General features: G+C 45.0%; 1 protein-coding gene across 7 annotated transcripts in view; it reads left to right on the forward strand.

Annotated features, from left to right (window-relative positions):
* Positions 1 to 27,636, forward strand: part of LOC143961945 (uncharacterized) — a 208,777-nt gene that overhangs the window by 48,219 nt on the left and 132,922 nt on the right. For 2 of the 7 annotated variants that reach the window (XM_077471284.1, XM_077471278.1), the window contains 6 exons: positions 1,503 to 1,544; positions 3,475 to 3,516; positions 5,449 to 5,490; positions 7,060 to 7,101; positions 18,144 to 18,185; positions 20,591 to 20,632. In XM_077471284.1, the coding sequence (XP_077327410.1) occupies positions 1,503 to 1,544; positions 3,475 to 3,516; positions 5,449 to 5,490; positions 7,060 to 7,101; positions 18,144 to 18,185; positions 20,591 to 20,632 (252 nt within the window). Of the gene's footprint in view, positions 1 to 1,502; positions 1,545 to 3,474; positions 3,517 to 5,448; positions 5,491 to 7,059; positions 7,102 to 18,143; positions 18,186 to 20,590; positions 20,633 to 20,853; positions 20,905 to 27,636 lie in introns of all 7 variants that reach the window. The other 5 variants (XM_077471283.1, XM_077471281.1, XM_077471282.1 and 2 more) reach the window with 5 other exon arrangements.

Here is a 27,636-nt window from a genome sequence, read left to right on the forward strand (position 1 = left end):
GGCAAAAAGCAAGAGCAAATCCGTGAAGTAAGCTAAGGTCATAGACTGGTAATCAAGCAGAAGCAAAGTCCATATAGCAAGCCAGGGTCATGCATGGGTAATCAGGCAGAGACAAAGTCCATATAGCAAGCTGGGGTCATGCACAGATAATCAGGCAGAGGTAAAGTCCATATAGCAAGCCGGAGTCATGCACGGGTACTCAGGCAGAAGGAAGTTCAATGAGCAAGCCAGGGGATGAGCCAAGAGAGGAGGTCAACAGGTCTGGAACGGCCAGGTCAAGAACAAGAGATTCAAGCAATAACACAGAGGTTTAGGGATACAGGAAGCTGACGACAATCCAGCAACTTGGATCAGACAGAGGCAGTCTTTTATAGGCCAGCAGGGGGATCCATCTATCCAATGATGCGCCCATGGCACCCATTTCTTCTACTGGCAAGCCTGCCAACACTTTCATGGCCATTTCCCTGGCAATCCCTTTTAGACAACAGTGAGATTATTATAGATTTATTGAGATTCAATACATGGCATTGGGCCTGTGCCTGTAGCCTAAGCTGGAGAAAGTGTAAAGATCTTTGTTTTGGGATCCCATATTCATTACTTAATTGTGTAAAAGTTTTTTAACACTTCATAATGATGAAATAGTTGGAATATATACCTCAACCCTATAGTCTTCCTTAAATCCAACTCTTCCAATTTCCTTAATTCTCCATAGCTGGAATTTTTCCACAACGGGGTAAATAACATATAACCATTAACCCTTGTAATATTTTTCATTTCCTGCCACGTTTTATCAAATAATTTACCCATTAAGAAACCCTTATTGCGTAACAGGTTTCCCGTCTCTAATAAAGATATTAATGGATAATCATCATAAACAGATAGTAATAGACAAATACACATTACCATAAACATAAATACAGGGTTAATTAGCACAAACAACAATGTGTGGAATACTCTTACAAGCCAGACTAGACTCATTTACACAACAGACAGGTGGCTGGAGCTGATGACATTAGAATCTAACAGTTTGTGTCCCAACAGTATGATTCAGTCACTATTGCTAATATGGCAAATAAATATCCAGAGTCTGCGTGTCTGGGGGGGTGGGGGACAAAGACCTGAATCCAAGTAACACCACCTCAGGGGTCCCCAGGCACACAACTCACAAAGAGCACTGTTTCCCCAAATGGCAGGGCCCATAATCGGTGGGCAAGAGGCTCACATTCGCATCCTGCCTGTGGCCAATTATGGCCCTCCTCACTGCCGGTGCTGTGATTTGCCAGGCATGCGGGTTCACAGTGCATGCTTGGCCAATCATGAGCCAGCAATGCACTGCGATGGCATAGTGCATTGTGGGCCGTTCCTGCCACATGAATTTGGTGCAAAAAATCCACGTTTGGAACGAACGGCCAATGTTTGAGTCAAACACCGAGCTCATCCCTACTTGTGAGTCATCAAATATCAAGAAACATTCACTTATATGATCTCTTTTACTTTCTCAGATGAAATTATTGAAGAAGAAATTACACAACTGAAGGTCAATAGTAAGTATTTAATGTTCCCTGATTGTTTTTAATTTGGTTTTGCAATTCGTTCTCATGAATACACAGAAGTGGTCTAATGGAAGGTGCATACATAATTCTGTGGAGGAGGAGGTAGTGGAAGGAGATCCTCCATACATAATTCTGTGGAGGAGGAGGTAGTGGAAGGAGATCCATCATACATAATTCTGTGGAGGAGGAGGTAGTGGAAGGAGATCCTGCATCCATAATTCTGTGGAGGAGGAGGTAGTGGAAGGAGATCCTGTATACATAATTCTGTGGAGGAGGAGGTAGTGGAAGGAGATCCTGCATCCATAATTCTGTGGAGGAGGAGATAGTGGAAGGAGATCCTGTATACATAATTCTGTGGAGGAGGAGGGTAGTGGAAAGAGATCCTCATACATAATTCTGTGGAGGAGGAGGTAGTGGAAGGAGATCCTGCATACATAATTCTGTGGAGGAGGAGGTAGTGGAAGGAGATCCTGTATACATAATTCTGTGGAGGAGGAGGGTAGTGGAAGGAGATCCTCATACATAATTCTGTGGAGGAGGAGGTAGTGGAAGGAGATCCTGCATACATAATTCTGTGGAGGAGGAGGTAGTGGAAGGAGATCCATCATACATAGTTCTGTGGAGGTGGAGGTAGTGGAAGGAGATCCTGCATACATAATTCTGTGGAGGAAAAGGTGGTGGAAGGAGATCCTCCATACATAATTCTGTGGAGGAGGAGGTAGTGGAAGGAGATCCTCCATACATAATTCTGTGGAGGAGGAGGTAGTGGAAGGAGATCCTGCATCCATAATTCTGTTGAGGAAGAGGTAGTGGAAGGAGATCCTGTATACATAATTCTGTGGAGGAGGAGGGTAGTGGAAGGAGATCCTCATACATAATTCTGTGGAGGAGGAGGTAGTGGAAGGAGATCCTGCATACATAATTCTGTGGAGGAGGAGGTAGTGGAAGGAGATCCATCATACATAGTTCTGTGGAGGTGGAGGTAGTGGAAGGAGATCCTGCATACATAATTCTGTGGAGGCGAAGGTAGTGGAAGGAGATCCTCCATACATAATTCTGTGGAGGAGGAGGTAGTGGAAGGAGATCCTACATACATAATTCTGTGGAGAAGGAGGTAGTGGAAGGAGATCCTCCATACATAATCCTGTGGAGGAGGAGGTAGTGGAAGGAGATCCTCCATACATAATTCTGTGGAGGAGGAGGTAGTGGAAGGAGATCCTGCATACATAATTCTGTGGAGGCGAAGGTAGTGGAAGGAGATCCTCCATACATAATTCTGTGGAGGAGGAGGTAGTGGAAGGAGATCCTACATACATAATTCTGTGGAGGAGGAGGTAGTGGAAGGAGATCCTCCATACATAATCCTGTGGAGGAGGAGGTAGTGGAAGGAGATCCTGCATACATAATTCTGTGGAGGAGGAGGTAGTGGAAGGAGATCCTGCATACATAATCCTGTGGAGGAGGAGGTAGTGGAAGGAGATCCTGCATACATAATCCTGTGGAGGAGGAGGTAGTGGAAGGAGATCCTGCATACATAATTCTGTGGAGGAGGAGGTAGTGAGGTAGTGGAAGGAGATCCTCCATAGATAATTCTGTAGGGGAGGAGGTAGTGGAAGAAAACTCCAAATACATTCTTTGTGGAGGAGGCAGTGAGAGGAGACCCCACAGATGTAGATAAGTAGAATAAGAGAGTAGTGGGTAATAGGTTAATGTTTTTTGTGCATTTGTTGATTTCCGTCATTGAACATTTGAGAGTTGATATAATCATGTCATATTTCCATTTACAGTTAGCATACAGAAATTCAATACAATACCTTTCCTATGTACCACATCTGTGCCTCCCAAGCATGGAAATATTTGCTCTTGTGAGTCATCAAACATCAAGAAACATTCACTTATATGAACTCTTTTACTTTCTCAGATAAAATTATTGAAGAAGAAATTACACAACTGAAGGTTAAAGGTAAGTATTTAATGTTCCCTGATTGTTTTTAATTTGGTTTTGCAATTTGTTCTCATGAATACACAGAAGTGGTCTAATGGAAAATGCATACATAATTCTGTGGAGGAGGAGGTAGTGGAAGGTGATCCTGCATACATAATTCTGTGGAGGAGGAGGTAGTGGAAGGAGATCCTGCATACATAATTCTGTGGAGGAGGAGGGTAGTGGAAGGAGATCCTGCATACATAATTCTGTGGAGGAGGAGGTAGTGGAAGGAGATCCTCCATACATAATTCTGTGGAGGAGGAGGTAGTAGAAGGAGATCCTGCATACATAATTCTGTGGAGGAGGAGGTAGTGGAAGGAGATCCTCCATACATAATTCTGTGGAGGAGGAGGTAGTAGAAGGAGATCCTGCATACATAATTCTGTGGAGGAGGAGGTAGTGGAAGGAGATCCTGCATACATAATTCTGTGGAGGAGGAGGTAGTGGAAGGAGATCCTGTATACATAATTCTGTGGAGGAGGAGGTAGTAGAAGGAGATCCTGCATACATAATTCTGTGGAGGAGGAGGTAGTGGAAGGAGATCCTGTATACATAATTCTGTGGAGGAGGAGGTAGTAGAAGGAGATCCTGCATACATAATTCTGTGGAGGAGGAGGTAGTGGAAGGAGATCCTGCATACATAATTCTGTGGAGGAGGAGGTAGTGGAAGGAGATCCTGTATACATAATTCTGTGGAGGAGGAGGGTAGTGGAAGGAGATCCTCATACATAATTCTGTGGAGGAGGAGGTAGTGGAAGGAGATCCTGCATACATAATTCTGTGGAGGAGGAGGGTAGTGGAAGGAGATCCTCATACATAATTCTGTGGAGGAGGAGGTAGTGGAAGGAGATCCTCCATACATAATTCTGTGGAGGAGGAGGTAGTGGAAGGAGATCCTGTATACATAATTCTGTGGAGGAAAAGGTGGTGGAAGGAGATCCTGCATACATAATTCTGTGGAGGAGGAGGTAGTGGAAGGAGATCCATCATACATAATTCTGTGGAGGAGGAGGTAGTGGAAGGAGATCCTGCATACATAATTCTGTGGAGGAAAAGGTGGTGGAAGGAGATCCTCCATACATAATTCTGTGGAGGAGGAGGTAGTGGAAGGAGATCCTCCATACATAATTCTGTGGAGGAGGAGGTAGTGGAAGGAGATCCTGCATCCATAATTCTGTGGAGGAGGAGGTAGTGGAAGGAGATCCTGTATACATAATTCTGTGGAGGAGGAGGGTAGTGGAAGGAGATCCTCATACATAATTCTGTGGAGGAGGAGGTAGTGGAAGGAGATCCTCCATACATAATTCTGTGGAGGAGGAGGTAGTGGAAGGAGATCCTGCATACATAATTCTGTGGAGGAGGAGGTAGTGGAAGGAGATCCTCCATACATAATCCTGTGGAGGAGGAGGTAGTGGAAGGAGATCCTCCATACATAATTCTGTGGAGGAGGTAGTGGAAGGAGATCCTGCATACATAATTCTGTGGAGGAGAAGGTAGTGGAAGGAGATCCTGCATACATAATCCTGTGGAGGAGGAGGTAGTGAGGTAGTGGAAGGAGATCCTCCATAGATAATTCTGTAGGGGAGGAGGTAGTGGAAGAAAACTCCAAATACATTCTTTGTGGAGGAGGCAGTGAGAGGAGACCCCACAGATGTAATTAAGTAGAATAAGAGAGTAGTGGGTAATTGGTTACTGTTTTTTGTGCATTTGTTGATTTCCGCCATTGAACATTTGAGAGTTGATATAATCATGTCATATTTCCATTTACAGTTAACATACAGAAATTCAATAAAATACTATACCTTTCTATGTACCACATCTGTGCCTCCCAGTCATGGAAATATTTGCTCTTGTGAGTCATCAAACATCAAGAAACATTCACTTATATGAACTCTTTTACTTTCTCAGATAAAATTATTGAAGAAGAAATTACACAACTGAAGGTTAAAGGTAAGTATTTAATGTTCCCTGATTGTTTTTAATTTGGTTTTGCAATTTGTTCTCATGAATACACAGAAGTGGTCTAATGGAAAATGCATACATAATTCTGTGGAGGAGGAGGGTAGTGGAAGGAGATCCTCATACATAATTCTGTGGAGGAGGAGGTAGTGGAAGGAGATCCTGCATACATAATTCTGTGGAGGAGGAGGGTAGTGGAAGGAGATCCTCATACATAATTCTGTGGAGGAGGAGGTAGTGGAAGGAGATCCTGCATACATAATTCTGTGGAGGAGGAGGAGGTAGTGGAAGGAGATCCTCATACATAATTCTGTGGAGGAGGAGGTAGTGGAAGGAGATCCTCCATACATAATTCTGTGGAGGAGGAGGTAGTGGAAGGAGATCCTCCATACATAATTCTGTGGAGGAGGAGGTAGTGGAAGGAGATCCTACATACATAATTCTGTGGAGGAGGAGGTAGTGGAAGGAGATCCTCCATACATAATCCTGTGGAGGAGGAGGTAGTGGAAGGAGATCCTGCATACATAATTCTGTGGAGGAGGAGGTAGTGGAAGGAGATCCTCCATACATAATTCTGTGGAGGAGGAGGTAGTGGAAGGAGATCCTGCATACATAATTCTGTGGAGGAGGAGGTAGTGGAAGGAGATCCTCCATACATAATCCTGTGGAGAAGGAGGTAGTGGAAGGAGATCCTCCATACATAATTCTGTGGAGGAGGTAGTGGAAGGAGATCCTGCATACATAATTCTGTGGAGGAGGAGGTAGTGGAAGGAGATCCTGCATACATAATTCTGTGGAGGAGGAGGTAGTGGAAGGAGATCCTGCATACATAATTCTGTGGAGGAGGATGTAGTGGAAGGAGATCCTGCATACATAATTCTGTGGAGGAGGAGGTAGTGGAAGGAGATCCTGCATACATAATTCTGTGGAGGAGGAGGTAGTGGAAGGAGATCCTGCATACATAATTCTGTGGAGGAGGAGGTAGTGGAAGGAGATCCTCCATACATAATCCTGTGGAGGAGGAGGTAGTGGAAGGAGATCCTGCATACATAATTCTGTGGAGGAGGAGGTAGTGGAAGGAGACCCTGCATACATAATTCTGTGGAGGAGGAGGTAGTGGAAGGAGATCCTCCATACATAATCCTGTGGAGGAGGAGGTAGTGGAAGGAGATCCTCCATACATAATCCTGTGGAGGAGGAGGTAGTGGAAGGAGATCCTCCATAGATAATTCTGTAGGGGAGGAGGTAGTGGAAGAAAACTCCAAATACATTCTTTGTGGAGGAGGCAGTGAGAGGAGACCCCACAGATGTAATTAAGTAGAATAAGAGAGTAGTGGGTAATTGGTTACTGTTTTTTGTGCATTTGTTGATTTCCGCCATTGAACATTTGAGAGTTGATATAATCATGTCATATTTCCATTTACAGTTAACATACAGAAATTCAATACAATACCTTTCCTATGTACCACATCTGTGCCTCCCAAGCATGGAAATATTTGCTCTTGTGAGTCATCAAACATCAAGAAACATTCACTTATATGAACTCTTTTACTTTCTCAGATAAAATTATTGAAGAAGAAATTACACAACTGAAGGTTAAAGGTAAGTATTTAATGTTCCCTGATTGTTTTTAATTTGGTTTTGCAATTTGTTCTCATGAATACACAGAAGTGGTCTAATGGAAAATGCATACATAATTCTGTGGAGGAGGAGGTAGTGGAAGGAGATCCTCCATACATAATTCTGTGGAGGAGGAGGGTAGTGGAAGGAGATCCTCCATACATAATTCTGTGGAGGAGGAGGTAGTGGAAGGAGATCCTCCATACATAATTCTGTGGAGGAGGAGGTAGTGGTAGGAGATCCTGCATACATAATTCTGTGGAGGAGGAGGTAGTGGAAGGAGATCCTGCATAATAATTCTGTGGAGGAGGAGGGTAGTGGAAGGAGATCCTCCATACATAATTCTGTGGAGGAGGAGGGTAGTGGAAGGAGATCCTCCATACATAATTCTGTGGAGGAGGAGGTAGTGGAAGGAGATCCTCCATACATAATTCTGTGGAGGAGGAGGTAGTGGTAGGAGATCCTGCATACATAATTCTGTGGAGGAGGAGGTAGTGGAAGGAGATCCTGCATAATAATTCTGTGGAGGAGGAGGTAGTGGAAGGAGATCCTGCATACATAATTCTGTGGAGGAGGAGGTAGTGGAAGGAGATCCTGCATACATAATTCTGTGGAGGAGGAGGTAGTGGAAGGAGATCCTGCATACATAATTCTGTGGAGGAGGAGGTAGTGGAAGGAGATCCTGCATACATAATTCTGTGGAGGAGGAGGTAGTGGAAGGAGATCCTGCATACATAATTCTGTGGAGGAGGAGGTAGTGGAAGGAGATCCTGCATACATAATTCTGTGGAGGAGGAGGTAGTGGAAGGAGATCCTGCATACATAATTCTGTGGAGGAGGAGGTAGTGGAAGGAGATCCTGTATACATAATTCTGTGGAGGAGGAGGTAGTGGAAGGAGATCCTGCATACATAATTCTGTGGAGGAGGAGGTAGTGGAAGGAGATCCTGTATACATAATTCTGTGGAGGAGGAGGTAGTGGAAGGAGATCCTGTATACATAATTCTGTGGAGGAGGAGGTAGTGGAAGGAGATCCTCCATACATAATTCTGTGGAGGAGGAGGTAGTGGAAGGAGATCCTCCATACATAATTCTGTGGAGGAGGAGGTAGTGGAAGGAGATCCTGCATACATAATTCTGTGGAGGAGGAGGTAGTGGAAGGAGATCCTGTATACATAATTCTGTGGAGGAGGAGGTAGTGGAAGGAGATCCTCCATACATAATTCTGTGGAGGAGGAGGTAGTGGAAGGAGATCCTGCATAATAATTCTGTGGAGGAGGAGGTAGTGGAAGGAGATCCTGCATACATAATTCTGTGGAGGAGGAGGTAGTGGAAGGAGATCCTGCATACATAATTCTGTGGAGGAGGAGGTAGTGGAAGGAGATCCTGCATACATAATTCTGTGGAGGAGGAGGTAGTGGAAGGAGATCCTGCATACATAATTCTGTGGAGGAGGAGGTAGTGGAAGGAGATCCTCCATACATAATTCTGTGGAGGAGGAGGGTAGTGGAAGGAGATCCTCCATACATAATTCTGTGGAGGAGGAGGTAGTGGAAGGAGATCCTCCATACATAATTCTGTGGAGGAGGAGGTAGTGGTAGGAGATCCTGCATACATAATTCTGTGGAGGAGGAGGTAGTGGAAGGAGATCCTGCATAATAATTCTGTGGAGGAGGAGGGTAGTGGAAGGAGATCCTCCATACATAATTCTGTGGAGGAGGAGGGTAGTGGAAGGAGATCCTCCATACATAATTCTGTGGAGGAGGAGGTAGTGGAAGGAGATCCTCCATACATAATTCTGTGGAGGAGGAGGTAGTGGTAGGAGATCCTGCATACATAATTCTGTGGAGGAGGAGGTAGTGGAAGGAGATCCTGCATAATAATTCTGTGGAGGAGGAGGTAGTGGAAGGAGATCCTGCATACATAATTCTGTGGAGGAGGAGGTAGTGGAAGGAGATCCTGCATACATAATTCTGTGGAGGAGGAGGTAGTGGAAGGAGATCCTGCATACATAATTCTGTGGAGGAGGAGGTAGTGGAAGGAGATCCTGCATACATAATTCTGTGGAGGAGGAGGTAGTGGAAGGAGATCCTGCATACATAATTCTGTGGAGGAGGAGGTAGTGGAAGGAGATCCTGCATACATAATTCTGTGGAGGAGGAGGTAGTGGAAGGAGATCCTGCATACATAATTCTGTGGAGGAGGAGGTAGTGGAAGGAGATCCTGTATACATAATTCTGTGGAGGAGGAGGTAGTGGAAGGAGATCCTGCATACATAATTCTGTGGAGGAGGAGGTAGTGGAAGGAGATCCTGTATACATAATTCTGTGGAGGAGGAGGTAGTGGAAGGAGATCCTGTATACATAATTCTGTGGAGGAGGAGGTAGTGGAAGGAGATCCTCCATACATAATTCTGTGGAGGAGGAGGTAGTGGAAGGAGATCCTCCATACATAATTCTGTGGAGGAGGAGGTAGTGGAAGGAGATCCTGCATACATAATTCTGTGGAGGAGGAGGTAGTGGAAGGAGATCCTGTATACATAATTCTGTGGAGGAGGAGGTAGTGGAAGGAGATCCTCCATACATAATTCTGTGGAGGAGGAGGTAGTGGAAGGAGATCCTGCATAATAATTCTGTGGAGGAGGAGGTAGTGGAAGGAGATCCTGCATACATAATTCTGTGGAGGAGGAGGTAGTGGAAGGAGATCCTGCATACATAATTCTGTGGAGGAGGAGGTAGTGGAAGGAGATCCTGCATACATAATTCTGTGGAGGAGGAGGTAGTGGAAGGAGATCCTGCATACATAATTCTGTGGAGGAGGAGGTAGTGGAAGGAGATCCTGCATACATAATTCTGTGGAGGAGGAGGTAGTGGAAGGAGATCCTGCATACATAATTCTGTGGAGGAGGAGGTAGTGGAAGGAGATCCTGCATACATAATTCTGTGGAGGAGGAGGTAGTGGAAGGAGATCCTGTATACATAATTCTGTGGAGGAGGAGGTAGTGGAAGGAGATCCTGCATACATAATTCTGTGGAGGAGGAGGTAGTGGAAGGAGATCCTGTATACATAATTCTGTGGAGGAGGAGGTAATGGAAGGAGATCCTGCATACATAATTCTGTGAAGGAGGAGGGAGTGGAAGGAGATCCTGCATACATAATTCTGTGGAGGAGGAGGTAGTGGAAGGAGATCCTGCATACATAATTCTGTGGAGGAGGAGGTAGTGGAAGGAGATCCTGCATACATAATTCTGTGGAGGAGGAGGTAGTGGAAGGAGATCCTGCATACATAATTCTGTGGAGGAGGAGGTAGTGGAAGGAAATCCTGCATACATAATTCTGTGAAGGAGGAGGGAGTGGAAGGAGATCCTGCATACATAATTCTGTGGAGGAGGAGGTAGTGGAAGGAGATCCTGCATACATAATTCTGTGGAGGAGGAGGTAGTGGAAGGAGATCCTCCATACATAATTCTGTGGAGGAGGAGGTAGTGGAAGGAGATCCTCCATACATAATTCTGTGGAGGAGGAGGTAGTGGAAGGAGATCATCCATACATAATTCTGTGGAGGAGGAGGTAGTGGAAGGAGATCCTCCATACACAATTCTGTGGAGGAGGAGGTAGTGGAAGGAGATCCTGCATACATAATTCTGTGGAGGAGGAGGTAGTGGAAGGAGATCCTGCATACATAATTCTGTGGAGGAGGAGGTAGTGGAAGGAGATCCTCCATACATAATTCTGTGGAGGAGGAGGTAGTGGAAGGAGATCCTGCATGCATAATTCTGTGGAGGAGGAGGTAGTGGAAGGAGATCCTGCATACATAATTCTGTGGAGGAGGAGGTAGTGGAAGGAGATCCTCCATACACAATTCTGTGGAGGAGGAGGTAGTGGAAGGAGATCCTCCATACATAATTCTGTGGAGGAGGAGGTAGTGGAAGGAGATCCTCCATACATAATTCTGTGGAGGAGGAGGTAGTGGAAGGAGATCCTGCATACATAATTCTGTGGAGGAGGAGGTTGTGGAAGGAGATCCATCATACATAATTCTGTGGAGGAGGAGGTAGTGGAAGGAGATCCTGCATACATAATTCTGTGGAGGAAAAGGTGGTGGAAGGAGATCCTCCATACATAATTCTGTGGAGGAGGAGGTAGTGGAAGGAGATCCTCCATACATAATTCTGTGGAGGAGGAGGTAGTGGAAGGAGATCCATCATACATAATTCTGTGGAGGAGGAGGTAGTGGAAGGAGATCCTGCATCCATAATTCTGTGGAGGAGGAGGTAGTGGAAGGAGATCCTCCATACATAATTCTGTGGAGGAGGAGGTAGTGGAAAGAGATCCTCCATACATAATTCTGTAGAGGAGGAGGTCGTGGAAGGAGATCCTGCATACATAATTCTGTGGAGGAGGAGGTAGTGGAAGGAGATCCTCATACATAATTCTGTGGAGGAGGAGGTAGTAGAAGGAGATCCTCCATACATAATTCTGTGGATGAGGGGGTAGTGGAAGGAGATCCTCCATACATAATTCTGTGGAGGAGGAGGTAGTAGAAGGAGATTCTGCATACATAATCCTGTAGAGGAGGAGGTAGTAGAAGGAGATCCAGCATACATAATTCTGTGGAGGAGGAGGTAGTAGAAGGAGATCCTGCATACATAATTCTGTGGAGGAGGAGGTAGTAGAAGGATATCCTGCATACATAATCCTGTGGAGGAGGAGGTAGTGGAAGGAGATCCTGCATACATAATTCTGTGGAGGAGGAGGTAGTAGAAGGAGATCCTGCATACATAATCCTGTGGAGGAGGGGGTAGTGGAAGGAGATCCTCCATACATAATTCTGTGGAGGAGGAGGTAGTGGAAGGAGATCCTGCATACATAATCCTGTAGAGGAGGAGATTTTAGAAGGAGATCCAGCATAAATAATTCTGTGGAGGAGGAGGTAGTAGAAGGAGATCCTGCATACACAATTCTGTGGAAGAGGAGGTAGTGGAAGGAGATCCTGCATACACAATTCTGTAGAGGAGGAGGTAGTGGAAGGAGATCCTGCATGCATAATTCTGTGGAGGAGGAGGTAGTGGAAGGAGATCCTCCATACATAATTCTGTGGAGGAGGAGGTAGTGGAAGGAGATCCTGCATACATAATTCTGTGGAGGAGGAGGTAGTTGAAGGAGATCCTCCATACATAATTCTGTGGAGGAGGAGGTAGTGGAAGGAGATCCTGCATACATAGTTCTGTGGAGGAGGAGGTAGTGGAAGGAGATCCTCCATACATAATTCTGTGGAGGAGGAGGTAGTGGAAGGAGATCCTGCATACATAATTCTGTGGAGGAGGAGGTAGTGGAAGGAGATCCTGCATACATAATTCTGTGGAGGAGGAGGTAGTGGAAGGAGATCCTGCATACATAATTCTGTGGAGGAGGAGGGTAGTGGAAGGAGATCCTCCATACATAATTCTGTGGAGGAGGAGGTAGTAGAAGGAGATCCTCCATACATAATTCTGTGGAGGAGGAGGTAGTGGAAGGAGATCATCCATACATAATTCTGTAGGGGAGGAGGTACTGGAAGAAGATCCTGCATACATAATTCTGTGGAGGAGGAGGTAGTGGAAGGAGATCCTCCATACATAATTCTGTGGAGGAGGAGGTAGTGGAAGGAGATCCTGTATACATAATTCTGTGGAGGAGGAGGTAGTGGAAGGAGATCCTGCATACATTATTCTGTGGAGGAGGAGGTAGTGGAAGGAGATCCTCCATACATAATTCTGTGGGGGAGGAGGTAGTGGAAGGAGACTCCAAATACATTTTTTGTGGAGGAGGCAGTGAGAGGAGACCCCACAGATATAATTAAGTAGAATAAGAGAGTAGTGGGTAATGGGAAGTAGGGTACTGTTTTTTGTGCATTGATGCATTTCCACTCTTGAACATTTGAGAGTTTACATAATCATATCATATTTCAATTTACAGTTAGCATACAGCCATTCAATATTATATTCTATGTACCACAGCTGTGCCTCCCAAGCACAGAAATATTTACTGTCGTGAGTAGGGATGAGCAGAACACCCCCCCCCCCCCCCGGTTCGGTTCGCACCAGAACCTTCGAAAGGACCAAAAATTCGTACGAACTTTAGAACCCTATTAAAGTCTATGGGACTCGAACGTTCCAAATCAAAAGTGCTCATTTTTAAGGCTAATATGCAAGATATGCACCAGACAACACCAGCAATAAGGGGTATCTTCAGGTGTATACTGTGCTGGAGGTACACAACGCCCACTTTAACTCCTGCAGATGCCTGAGAAAAGAACACTGTCCCTGCCTATCTTGCTCTTTCCCTGCACGCCGGAACACACTACACAAGGCCACTGCGCTGGCGGCCTTATATAGTGTGGGATAATTCTGTGGAGGAGGAGGTAGTGGAAGGAGATCCTGCATACATAATTCTGTGGAGGAAGAGGTAGTGGAAGAAGACTCCAAATAAATTATTTGTGGAGGGGGCAGTGAGAGGAGACCCCACAGGTGTAATTAAGTAGAATAAGAGAGTAGTGGGTAGGGATGAGCCGAACACCCCCCGGTTCGGTTCGCACCAGAACTTGCAAACGACCCCCGCGTTCGTTACGAACGTTAGAACCCCATTGAAGTCTATGGGACTCGAACGTTCGAAATGGAAAGTGCTAATTTTAACGGCTGATATGCAAGATACTGTCCTAAAAAGGCGACCTGCCTCCTGCCTCAGGGGACATGGGTCAATGCAAAAAAAAGTTTTCAAAACAGCCGTTTTGGCGGGAGCACTGATTTTAATGACAATTAAAGTGAAAAAAAAAATGAAATATTACTTTAAATATGGTGCCTGGGGGGTGTCTGTAGTATGCCTGTGAAGTGCCACGTGTTTCCCGTGTTTAGAACAGTCCCTGCACAAAATGACATTAAACGGAAATAACACCATTTAAAACTGCTTGCGGTTTTAATGTTATATCTGGTTCCTGCAATATGGTTGAAAATCATTCAGAAAAATGGCATGGGTAGCCCTCCCTGCCCATTACCAGCCTATTTGGGTCTTGTACGCATATTAAGGGGAACCCCGTACCCATATTAAAAAAAGGAAATGCGTGTGGCCCCCAGGCCCTATATACTCAGAACAGCAGTATACAGGCGGTGCAAACAAGACAGGGACTGTGTAGGTTTGTTGTGTTAAGTTGAATCTGTTTGTAATTTTCAACTGGTACATTTTTAAAGTGTAGCTCCAGTCAAAAAAACGATTTTTAAGCTTTTTGGAAAACATAGGGAAGGGTTATCACCCCTGTATAATTTGTTTTGTCGTCCATCTTTTTTCATCTCACTTGCTGCTGTCTCCTTGCGTTTGCAAGTAGGAGATGTTTGTAAGTTGGATGTTTGAAAGTAGGGGCCTGCCCTATATTATAGCGGTATGTACTGGGTACAGAGCACGCAGACAGCACGCACTATCTCCTAACACTACTGACTGCAAGCTCTATTATTAACCACTTGACCACTGGGCACTTAAACACCCTTAGGGCCGGTTCACACAGCAGGCGATGCGAGGCAACACGACTCGCCTCGCCTCGCTCCCGCAAGTCGCCCCCGTTCTGTACAATGGAACCGTTCTGAGAGGAGCGACTCGAGTCGCTCCGACTCAGAAAAAAGGTTCCTGTACTACTTCTGGGCGACTTCGGGGGCGACTTGCATTGACTTCTATACAGAAGTCCTCTGCAAGTCGCCGCTGAGGTCGCCGCAGGTCGCGGCGAGGCAAGTCGGAGACGCCTCGCCGCGCCTGCAGTGTGAACCGGCCCTTAATAACCAGACCAATTTTCAGCTTTCGGTGCCCTCACATTTTGAATGACAATTACTCAGTCATGCAACACTGGACCTATAGGAAATGTTTGTCCTTTTTTTCACACAAATAGAGCTTTCTTTTGGTGGTATTTAATCACCTCTCAGTTTTTTATTTTTTGTGCTATAAAAGAAAAAAGACCGAAAATTCTGCGAAAAAATGAATTTTTCTTCGTTTCTGTTATAAAATTTAGCAGATTAGTAATTTTTTCTTCATAAATTTTGGCCAAAATTCATACTACTACATATCTTTGGTAAAAATAAGTACAAATTGGTGGATATTATTTGGTCTTTGTGAAAGTTATAGAGTCCACAAGCTATGGTGCCAATATCTGAAAATTGATCACACCTGAAGTACTGACGGCCTATTTCCTTTTTTTTTTTTTCCACAAAATTGTCATATTATCAGGTTATTTCACACACACAGCATATGCATACCACAAATTACACCCCAAAACACATTCTGCTATTACTCCCGAGTACGGCGATACCACATGTGTGAGACTTTTACACAGCGTGGCCACATACAGAGGCCCAACATGCAGGGAGCGCCATCAGGCGTTCTGGAGCACCCAGGCCAATTCTGACATTTCTCTCCTACATGTAAAAATCATCATTTATTTGCTAGAAAATTACAGAGAACCCCAAAACATTATATATATATTTTTTTTTTAGCAAAGACCCTGGAGAATACAATGGTGGTCGTTGCAAATTTTTATCTCACACGGTATTTGCACAGCAATTTTTCAAACGCGTTTTTTTGGGGGAAAAAACAGTTTTGTGCTTAAAAAACAAACAAAAAAAACAGTAAAGTTAGCCCAATGTTTGCATAAAGTGAAAGATGAAGTTATGCTGAGTAAATAGATATCAAACATGTCACTCTTCAAAATTGCACATGTCCGTGGAATGGCGCCAAACGTCGCTACTTAAAAAATCCCCATAGGCGACGCTTTAAATTTTTTTTTACTGGTTACATGTTTTGAGTTGCAGAGGAGGTCTAGGACTAGAATTATTGCTCTCGCTCTAACATTCTCGGCGATTCCTCACATGTGTGGCACATGCGAGCACATGGGGACATGGGCGCTTTAATTTTTATTTTATTTTTTTATTGTTCATTTTACTTTATTTATTTTAGTTTGACATTTTTTTCCCCAAAAATATATTTTTGATCACTTTTATTCCGATTACAAGAAATGTAAACATCCCTTGTAATAGGAATATGGGGTGACAGGTCCTCTTTACAGTGGCGGCACAGTGGTGTAGTGGTTAGCACTCTCACCTAGCAGTAAGAAGGGTCGCTGGTTCGAATCCCAACCACGACACTGCCTGCCTGGAGTTTGCATGTTCTCCCTGTGCCTGCGTGGGTTTCCTCTGGGTACTCCGGTTTCCTCCCACAAACCAAAGACATGCCGGTAGGTTGATTTTCGTCTGTCCAAAATTGGCCCTAGTATATGAATGGAGACCTTGGATTGTGGGTAGGGACCAATGTGAGTGTGTAAAGTACAGGGATGGGGACAATTGTAGACACTCAGGTTGAACTAGATGGACTGGTGTCTTTATTCAACCTTACTAACTATGAAACTATGAAATCTGGGGGTCAATATGACCCCACATCTCACCTCTAGGCTGGGAAGCCTGAAATAAAAAATAAAAAAAAGATTCTGGCTTTGATCGTACTGGCGAGTTGGTAGAAGCACCGGAGGGCGGTGAGGGGTGGGGGGCGTCTATGGCTGGGTATTTCAGGGTATCACCGAGTATGGCTGGGTATCTCCGAGTATGGCTGGGTATGGCAATTTATGGCAGGGTATTACAGAGTATTGGCGGGGTACTACAGAGTAATAGCAGGGTACTGCAGAGTATTGGGGGTATTGCAGAGTAATGGCGGGTACTGCAGAGTAATGGGGGGTACTGCAGAGTAATGGCAGAGTAATGGCAGAGTAATGGCAGAGTAATGGCAGAGTAATGGCAGGGTACTGCAGAGTAATGGCAGGGTACTGCACTGCAGAGTAATGGCGGGGTACTGCAGAGTAATGGCGGGGTACTGCAGAGTATGCACTGGTATTGCAGAGTATTGGCAGGGAATTAAGGGGTTAAATTCGGTGAGCAGCGATGTGGGCACTGCAGATGCAGCCCACATCGCTGCTGACACCGATCTCTTTCCCCTCCGCTGTACCGATCGGTACAGAGAGGGGAGGGAGGAACCGGCGTCATAACATGACGCCGGTTTGTTTACAAGTGATCACTCTGTCATTTGACAGAGCGATCACGTGGTAAACGGCCGCTATGAGCGGCCGTTTACCGTGATCCGTGATGCGCCGGGTCCTGTGGACCCGGCGGTCACGGATGCTCTCGAGTGCGCGCCCCAGGGGGCGCGCGAGAGCAGAATTCTGGGAGGCCGTTAATTAACGGCCTCTCAGAGTTAAACAATCGCCCTGAAGCCGTTAATCGGCAATGGGCAGTTGTTAAGTGGTTAAAGCTAGATCACTAGCTATATAGGTGAGGTGAATATAGTGGTGTATACTGCAGTCAGGGCACAGACAACACCCACTACACAGCAGCAAGATAGCAAATCAGCCAAAAACGATTGGTGTGTAACTGTGTTGAAGGTACACAGAACACCCACTGCTTCAGATGCTAACTAACACACTACACGAGGCCACCTCAAAGGCGGCCTTATATAGTGTGGGGCGTGCACTACACAGCCTGAGCTATGATTGGCCACAGGCAGGATGCCTGTGGCCAATCATGGCTCTCGGCGCTGCGATTGGCCAAGCATGCGGGGTCACAGTGCATGCTTGGCCAATCATGGGGCAGCAATGCACTGCGCCACCGCAGTGCATTGTGGTCCGCGCGCGCGTCACTCGAATTTTGACGCGAACGGCCCAAACGTTCGGAATTCGCCGAACAGCCAATGTTCGAGTCGAACGTACGTTCGACTCGAACACGAAGCTCATCCCTAGTAGTGGGTAATGGGAAGTAGGGTTCTGTATTTTGTGCATTTTCGCCCTTGAACATTTGAGAGTTGACATAATCATGTCATATTTCCATTTACAGTAAGCATACAGAAATTCAATACTATAACTTTCTATGTACAACATCTGTGCCTCCCAGTCATGGAAATATTTGCTCTTGTGAGTCATAAAACATCAAGAAACATTCACTTATATGAACTCTTTTACATTCTCAGATAAAATTATTGAAGAGGAAATTACACAACTGAAGGTTAATAGTAAGTATTTAATGTTCCCTGATTGTTTTTAATTTGGTTTTGGAATTTGTTCTCATGAATACACAGAAGTGGATAAGAGGAAAGTGCATACATAATTCTGTGGAGGAGGAGGTAATGGAAGGAGATCCTGCATACATAATTCTGTGGAGGAGGAGGTAGTGGAAGGAGATCCTGCATACATAATTCTGTGGAGGAGGAGGTAGTGGAAGGAGATCCTCCATACATAATTCTGTGGAGGAGAAGGTAGTGGAAGGAGATCCTGCATACATAATTCTGTGGAGGAGGAGGTAGTGGAAGGAGATCCTCCATACATAATTCTGTGGAGGAGGAGGTAGTGGAAGGAGATCCTGCAAACATAATTCTGTGGAGGAGGTAGTGGAAGGAGATCCTGCATACATAATTCTGTGGAGGAGGAGGTAGTGGAAGGAGATCCTCCATACATAATTCTGTGGAGGAGGAGGTAGTGAAAGGAGATCCTGCATACATAATTCTGTGGAGGAGGAGGTAATGGAAGGAGATCCTCCATACATAATTCTGTGGAGGAGGAGGTAGTGGAAGGAGATCCTGCATACATAATTCTGTGGAGGAGGAGGTAGTGGAAGGAGATCCTGCATACATAATTCTGTGGAGGAGGAGGTAATGGAAGGAGATCCTCGGTACATAATTCTGTGGAGGAGGAGGTAGTAGAAGGAGATCCTACATACATAATTCTCTGGAGGAGGAGGTAGAGGAAGGAGATCCTGCATACATAATTCTGTGGAGGAGGAGGTAGTGAAAGGAGATCCTGCATACATAATTCTGTGGAGGAGAAGGTAGTGGAAGGAGATCCTCCATACATAATTATGCGGAGGAGGAGGTAGTGGAAGGAGATCCTGCATACATAATTCTGTGGAGGAGGAGGTAATGGAAGGAGATCCTCCATACATAATTCTGTGGAGGAGGAGGCAGTAGAAGGAGATCCTACATACATAATTCTGTGGAGGAGGAGGTAGTGGAAGGAGATCCTGCATACATAATTCTGTGGAGGAGGAGGTAGAGGAAGGAGATCCTCCATACATAATTCTGTGGAGGAGGAGGTAGTGGAAGGAGATCCTCCATACATAATTCTGTGGAGGAGGAGGTAGTGGAAGGAGATCCTGCATACATAATTCTGTGGAAGAGGAGGTAGTGGAAGGAGATCCTGCATACATAATTCTGTGGAGGAGGAGGTAATGGAAAGAGATCCTCCATACATAATTCTGTGGAGGAGGAGGTAGTAGAAGGAGATCCTACATACATAATTCTCTGGAGGAGGAGGTAGAGGAAGGAGATCCTGCATACATAATTCTGTGGAGGAGGAGGTAGTGAAAGGAGATCCTGCATACATAATTCTGTGGAGGAGAAGGTAGTGGAAGGAGATCCTCCATACATAATTATGCGGAGGAGGAGGTAGTGGAAGGAGATCCTGCATACATAATTCTGTGGAGGAGGAGGTAATGGAAGGAGATCCTCCATACATAATTCTGTGGAGGAGGAGGTAGTAGAAGGAGATCCTACATACATAATTCTGTGGAGGAGGAGGTAGAGGAAGGAGATCCTCCATACATAATTCTGTGGAGGAGGAGGTAGTGGAAGGAGATCCTCCATACATAATTCTGTGGAGGAGGAGGTAGTGGAAGGAGATCCTGCATACATAATTCTGTGGAGGAGGAGGTAGTGGAAGGAGATCCTGCATACATAATTCTGTGGAGGAGAATGTAGTGGAAGGAGACCCTGCATATGTTGGAGAAATGTCCAAGCCTGCAAAAAAGAGGGCCCTCTAACTCTTAACTCCCCGGGGTGCAAGGCACACAAAAGTCTACCTAGGCCAAAGCCAGTCAACTGGGTATTTGGTGAGGGGCTCTCCTGTAGAGAAACCCCTCACTGTTGGAAAGTGGTTAAAAGCCAATGAACCTACCCCAACATCAATGCAGATCCCAATACCCTGCACCCTCCATCTCTGTGCATAAAAAACAAACAAAAATAAACCATGCATAAGGTGCTAATATCCTTGATAAGTTAGTGCCAGGTGCAGATACACAAGGAAGGCCTTGTAGCCAGTATTACAATCATCTCTCTCTCTCTCTTCTCTTTTTACATGTTTTTCTAAGCTCTTTTCATCTATTTTCTTGGAAACAAAATGTATTCTGTACAGAGCTCAATAGCTCAAGCTTAAATATACTGTACAAAGACAACTGAAATCGTTAGGGAAGTGACTCACACTTCTAATGTCACTTTCTGAATCAATTGTAAAGATTTAACGTGGGTCGCATTCTGAACAACTGTCATTCTAAGCAGTCACATGTTTTCTTCATAGTCTGATCACCCTTCCTGTCTGTGGAGAGTCTTGTTGTCCAATGTTTCTGATTTATATTTACTTTTTTTAGATTCTGGATTGACACAGGATGTATCTGATCTGCAGAAATCAGGTAATTAAAGGAAATCTATTAAAGTGTATGAAATGCTAAAAGCATATTTTTGGATAGAAAGCAGAAGGATTAGAATATCTGTGAGATTTTTGGGGTCTGTGTCCCCACTTGAGGAGTTCCACCCTGTATATTTTCTGGTGACCATTGTTACTTAGAGAGGAAGTCATGAGAAATGTTGTTACAATGTTCAGCCTCTTCAGCTTTGTGTTTTCTCTTTCCAGTTGCCAACATAACAGATGATCTGAACAAGTTAAAACTGCTTATAATTAAAGGTAAACATTCGGCATTCCTTATTTGGCAGCAGAGTGGCTAAGTGGTTAGCACTTCCACCTAGTAGAACTAGGACCAATGGTTTGAATCCTCAAACACAGCACTACCTGCCTGGGTTTTCTCTGGGTACTTTGTTTTCCTCACACACTCCAAAAGAATGCTGGTAGCTTAACAGGCTTTTTTTCTAAATTGGCCCTAGTATGTGTATGAATGTGAGTTAGGGACCATAGATTGTAAGCTACTTGAGGACAGGGACTGATGTGAATGTATAATATATGTATAAATGTAAAGCACAGTGTAAATTGACAACTCTATAGTACCTGAAATAAATTATGAAATAGAAGCCCAGGAAGTAGCTAGCTCCAATCTCCTTCTCACTCCCTGGCCTATGTGCGCTCTAAAATCAGGTAGCAAGTGGTCCCCCAATGGACCTTTATTTATGGGGTCCATCCATGGACCTTTATTTATGGGGTCCCACCATGAACCTTTATTTATGAGGTCAAACCAAGGACTTTTATTTATGGTCTTCCTCCATGAATCTTTATTTATGGGGTCCCACCATGGACCTTTTTTATGGAGTCCCACCAAGAACCATTAATTATGGGGTCTATCCATAGACCTTTATTTACGGTAGCCCAACCTGGACCATTATTTAGGGTCCCACCATCAACCTTTATTTCAGACATCCCTCTATGGACCTTTATTTATGGGGGTTCAACCATTGACCGTTATTTAGGGTCACACCATCAACCTTTATTTATGGGGTCTAACCATGAACCTTTATTTACAGGGTCCCATTATGAATCTTTATTCATGGGGTCCCACCATGGACCTTTGTCCATCCTGAGTAAAGTCCAGGGCAGTCAGTAAACAAATACTGGAGTTGTATATTTTCCTCTCCATGCATTGCACTCCTCTTTGTTGGTTAAGGTGGTACTGATGAAGCTGTAGGGATGGCAAAACTGATCTCAGTTGCCCAAACTGTGCTCCAGGGTGCCCATTACAATAGAACAGGTAGGTTCCTTCACTTGCTAATGATTTTGCCATATTTCTGTTGGGATATCGATTTTGTCAGAAATTATTATATTTTTTTAGATATGCGCATTTCCTGAATTTCCCTTCCACTATGTTCTTGAAGTGTGCTGGTTGGCAATTATAGGTTGGGAAGCCTTGTTTGGTCCATTCTGTTGTTGATTGACGTATTTTACAGTAGTCTATTATTCTTGTGTGCAATGATTTTTTAGTGAACACGTTTCTCTTTTTAGTTTTAGATAGATTGTGTTTCCAGGCTATTAAAGTTGATTTAATAGAAAGGAGGTTTGGAACAGTTTTTTTTTACATGCTTCGCCATAGAATGGGCGAATAGGAAGTGACCTACAGTACTTCCTACCTACAGTAATTCCTTTTTCGATTTTTTATCTATAGTTTATCATTAGAAGAGGTAAACCAATATTTCATTTGGGCTAGTAAAGAAGCATAATGATAGTTTCTAATGTCTGGCAGTCCCATTCCTCCTAGGTCTTTGTTGGCAGTTAGTATTGAGAATGCTACTCTTATTTTTTTCCATTCCATATGTAATTTTTTTAATTTATTGTTCATTTGTTTAAAGGATTTGGAAGAGTGCGGAAATAATATAGTATTTTGCGCAACATTTGCATCTTAAATACTGTTAATTTCCCGACCCATGAAAGTTGAGTTTTTTTGGATTTGGTGCAGATCATTATTAGTTTGTTCTAGGAGTTTTGGACATTTGACATCTAAGCCCTTGTACACACGGTCGGAGAATCCGTTGGAATGTGTCCTATCGGACCGTGTTGTCTGATAATCCGACTGTGTGTGGTATGCATCGGACTGATTCCGTCGGAATATCTGTCGGACCCAATTTTCCAACTTGTTGGAAATATTTCCTGACCAACTGGTCCGATCGGACATACTCCGATCATGTGTAGAGAATTTTGATCGGACCAAGTGCCACGCATGCTCAGATCAAATTCCTACATCAAAGCTATTGGCTACTAGCCTGAATGTAGTCCCATGGTAACGAAATTACGTCACCACGTTCTGAATAATCGGATTTTTCGACAACTTAGTCCGACCGTGTGTATGCAACAGTTTCGGACACAATCCGACGGACAAAATCCGACGGATTTGGTTGTCGAAATCTCCGACCGTGTGTACAGGGGCATAGAGTTTGGAAGAAGGATATGTACGTTTTATACCTAGATATGTTATAGTTGTCTCATTCCCAATTATATCTGTATTTCTCACAAAAGTTTTTTTCTGTTTGGGCTTTGTGGAGATCATGGGTAGAATATAACATTTATTTGGATTAATGTTATAATAGGACACATTACTATATTGGTCTAATCATTTCTGAACACTATAAAGAGATATGTCGGGGTTCGTCAAGGTTAAGATGATGTCATCTGCAAAAAGGCCCAGTTTGTGATCATATTTAGTGATGGCCGAACGGTTCGCCCGGCGGTCGTTTCGCGGCGAATTTCCGACATTCGCGGTCCGCACGTTCGAACGCCTTTTTCCGTCGTTCGCCGCGGCGGACTTACGTGTTTAATGTATACAAGAACTTTAACCTTTGGTGACACGTTTATCATGTGATACAGGACAGCCAATTGAGACATGACAGCACATGGACACTTGTACATTCCCCCTAACCTATAAATACACCCGATCCGGTGGCCATTTTACATTCTTTCTTCTGTTACGATAGGGACAGGTTCCTGTGTGGAGTAGGGAGAGATAAACCACTAGCTATTTGGTACACAAAAGTTCTTTTCAGGACTGGTATAGGTGTTAGGTGTTGATAGGTTTGCTGTGCTGCTGATTCTTGCAGCAGCCTGAGTGTCTTTTGTTAGTTTAGAGAAAGGGAAAGGACGGTGTATGCTACAGGGACAGCCAGATTAGTCTTTCATCATCATCATCATCATCATCATCATTAGCTGTTACTATCAAGGTCCACAAAAGAGCTGTTCCAGTAACCACTAATCGTTCTCTTTTTTTGCCAATTTGTATAGGGACAGGAAGGAAGCAGTGTTGTCAGGCAGTGAGGGTAATTTTAAAGACTTGCTGTTATTATTAGTTCCACAAAGGTTCTTTTCAGGACTGGTATCAGTGGTACAGTAATAGGCTTGTACATGTATAATATTCTTTCTTCCAAATATAGAAAGGATATTATACTTGACTGCTGCCCTTCTGCTGCAGTCTGCTAAACATTCACAACTCACTTGTTCCACAAAAGTTCTTATAAGGACTGGTAACTTGGTATAGGGTGCTACGGTACATAGGCTTGAGTGCGGTACAGTCTGCTGTTCTGTAAGGACCGCTATCGGTCCACAATAGATAGGGTTGACGTGCACCACTGCTGACCGCTGCCCTATACTGCAGCAGTCCTTCAGCGGTATAGGGACTGACGTACAGTCTGCTAATCACTAACACACAACCTGCTTGTTCCACAAAAGTTCTTATAAGGACTGGTAACTTGGTATAGGGTGCTACGGTACATAGGCTTGAGTGCGGTACAGTCTGCTGTTCTGTAAGGACCGCTATCGGTCCACAATAGATAGGGTTGACGTGCACCACTGCTGACCGCTGCCCTATACTGCAGCAGTCCTTCAGCGGTATAGGGACTGACGTACAGTCTGCTAAACACTAATACACAACCTGCTTGGTCCACAAAAGTTCTTATAAGGACTGGTAACTTGGTATAGGGTGCTACGGTACATAGGCTTGAGTGCGGTACAGTCTGCTGTTCTGTAAGGACCGCTATCGGTCCACAATAGATAGGGTTGACGTGCACCACTGCTGACCGCTGCCCTATACTGCAGCAGTCCTTCAGCGGTATAGGGACTGACGTACAGTCTGCTAAACACTAATACACAACCTGCTTGGTCCACAAAAGTTCTTATAAGGACTGGTAACTTGGTATAGGGTGCTACGGTACATAGGCTTGAGTGCGGTACAGTCTGCTGTTCTGTAAGGACCGCTATCGGTCCACAATAGATAGGGTTGACGTGCACCACTGCTGACCGCTCACCTATACTGCAGCAGTCCTTCAGCGGTATAGGGACTGACGTACAGTCTGCTAATCACTAACACACAACCTGCTTGTTCCACAAAAGTTCTTATAAGGACTGGTAACTTGGTATAGGGTGCTACGGTACATAGGCTTGAGTGCGGTACAGTCTGCTGTTCTGTAAGGACCGCTATCGGTCCACAATAGATAGGGTTGACGTGCACCACTGCTGACCGCTGCCCTATACTGCAGCAGTCCTTCAGCGGTATAGGGACTGACGTACAGTCTGCTAATCACTAACACACAACCTGCTTGTTCCACAAAAGTTCTTATAAGGACTGGTAACTTGGTATAGGGTGCTACGGTACATAGGCTTGAGTGCGGTACAGTCTGCTGTTCTGTAAGGACCGCTATCGGTCCACAATAGATAGGGTTGACGTGCACCACTGCTGACCGCTGCCCTATACTGCAGCAGTCCTTCAGCGGTATAGGGACTGACGTACAGTCTGCTAAACACTAATACACAACCTGCTTGGTCCACAAAAGTTCTTATAAGGACTGGTAACTTGGTATAGGGTGCTACGGTACATAGGCTTGAGTGCGGTACAGTCTGCTGTTCTGTAAGGACCGCTATCGGTCCACAATAGATAGGGTTGACGTGCACCACTGCTGACCGCTCACCTATACTGCAGCAGTCCTTCAGCGGTATAGGGACTGACGTACAGTCTGCTAATCACTAACACACAACCTGCTTGTTCCACAAAAGTTCTTATAAGGACTGGTAACTTGGTATAGGGTGCTACGGTACATAGGCTTGAGTGCGGTACAGTCTGCTGTTCTGTAAGGACCGCTATCGGTCCACAATAGATAGGGTTGACGTGCACCACTGCTGACCGCTGCCCTATACTGCAGCAGTCCTTCAGCGGTATAGGGACTGACGTACAGTCTGCTAATCACTAACACACAACCTGCTTGTTCCACAAAAGTTCTTATAAGGACTGGTAACTTGGTATAGGGTGCTACGGTACATAGGCTTGAGTGCGGTACAGTCTGCTGTTCTGTAAGGACCGCTATCGGTCCACAATAGATAGGGTTGACGTGCACCACTGCTGACCGCTGCCCTATACTGCAGCAGTCCTTCAGCGGTATAGGGACTGACGTACAGTCTGCTAAACACTAATACACAACCTGCTTGGTCCACAAAAGTTCTTATAAGGACTGGTAACTTGGTATAGGGTGCTACGGTACATAGGCTTGAGTGCGGTACAGTCTGCTGTTCTGTAAGGACCGCTATCGGTCCACAATAGATAGGGTTGACGTGCACCACTGCTGACCGCTGCCCTATACTGCAGCAGTCCTTCAGCGGTATAGGGACTGACGTACAGTCTGCTAATCACTAACACACAACCTGCTTGTTCCACAAAAGTTCTTATAAGGACTGGTAACTTGGTATAGGGTGCTACGGTACATAGGCTTGAGTGCGGTACAGTCTGCTGTTCTGTAAGGACCGCTATCGGTCCACAATAGATAGGGTTGACGTGCACCACTGCTGACCGCTGCCCTATACTGCAGCAGTCCTTCAGCGGTATAGGGACTGACGTACAGTCTGCTAAACACTAATACACAACCTGCTTGGTCCACAAAAGTTCTTATAAGGACTGGTAACTTGGTATAGGGTGCTACGGTACATAGGCTTGAGTGCGGTACAGTCTGCTGTTCTGTAAGGACCGCTATCGGTCCACAATAGATAGGGTTGACGTGCACCACTGCTGACCGCTCACCTATACTGCAGCAGTCCTTCAGCGGTATAGGGACTGACGTACAGTCTGCTAATCACTAACACACAACCTGCTTGTTCCACAAAAGTTCTTATAAGGACTGGTAACTTGGTATAGGGTGCTACGGTACATAGGCTTGAGTGCGGTACAGTCTGCTGTTCTGTAAGGACCGCTATCGGTCCACAATAGATAGGGTTGACGTGCACCACTGCTGACCGCTGCCCTATACTGCAGCAGTCCTTCAGCGGTATAGGGACTGACGTACAGTCTGCTAAACACTAACACACAACCTGCTTGTTCCACAAAAGTTCTTATAAGGACTGGTAACTTGGTATAGGGTGCTACGGTACATAGGCTTGAGTGCGGTACAGTCTGCTGTTCTGTAAGGACCGCTATCGGTCCACAATAGATAGGGTTGACGTGCACCACTGCTGACCGCTGCCCTATACTGCAGCAGTCCTTCAGCGGTATAGGGACTGACGTACAGTCTGCTAAACACTAATACACAACCTGCTTGGTCCACAAAAGTTCTTATAAGGACTGGTAACTTGGTATAGGGTGCTACGGTACATAGGCTTGAGTGCGGTACAGTCTGCTGTTCTGTAAGGACCGCTATCGGTCCACAATAGATAGGGTTGACGTGCACCACTGCTGACCGCTGCCCTATACTGCAGCAGTCCTTCAGCGGTATAGGGACTGACGTACAGTCTGCTAAACACTAACACACAACCTGCTTGTTCCACAAAAGTTCTTATAAGGACTGGTAACTTGGTATAGGGTGCTACGGTACATAGGCTTGAGTGCGGTACAGTCTGCTGTTCTGTAAGGACCGCTATCGGTCCACAATAGATAGGGTTGACGTGCACCACTGCTGACCGCTGCCCTATACTGCAGCAGTCCTTCAGCGGTATAGGGACTGACGTACA

This window comes from Lithobates pipiens, unplaced genomic scaffold, assembly GCF_037356315.1.
Source record: "Lithobates pipiens isolate NorthernLeopardFrog02 unplaced genomic scaffold, aLitPip1_a1.2 Scaffold_8, whole genome shotgun sequence".
Lineage (NCBI taxonomy): Eukaryota > Metazoa > Chordata > Amphibia > Anura > Ranidae > Lithobates > Lithobates pipiens.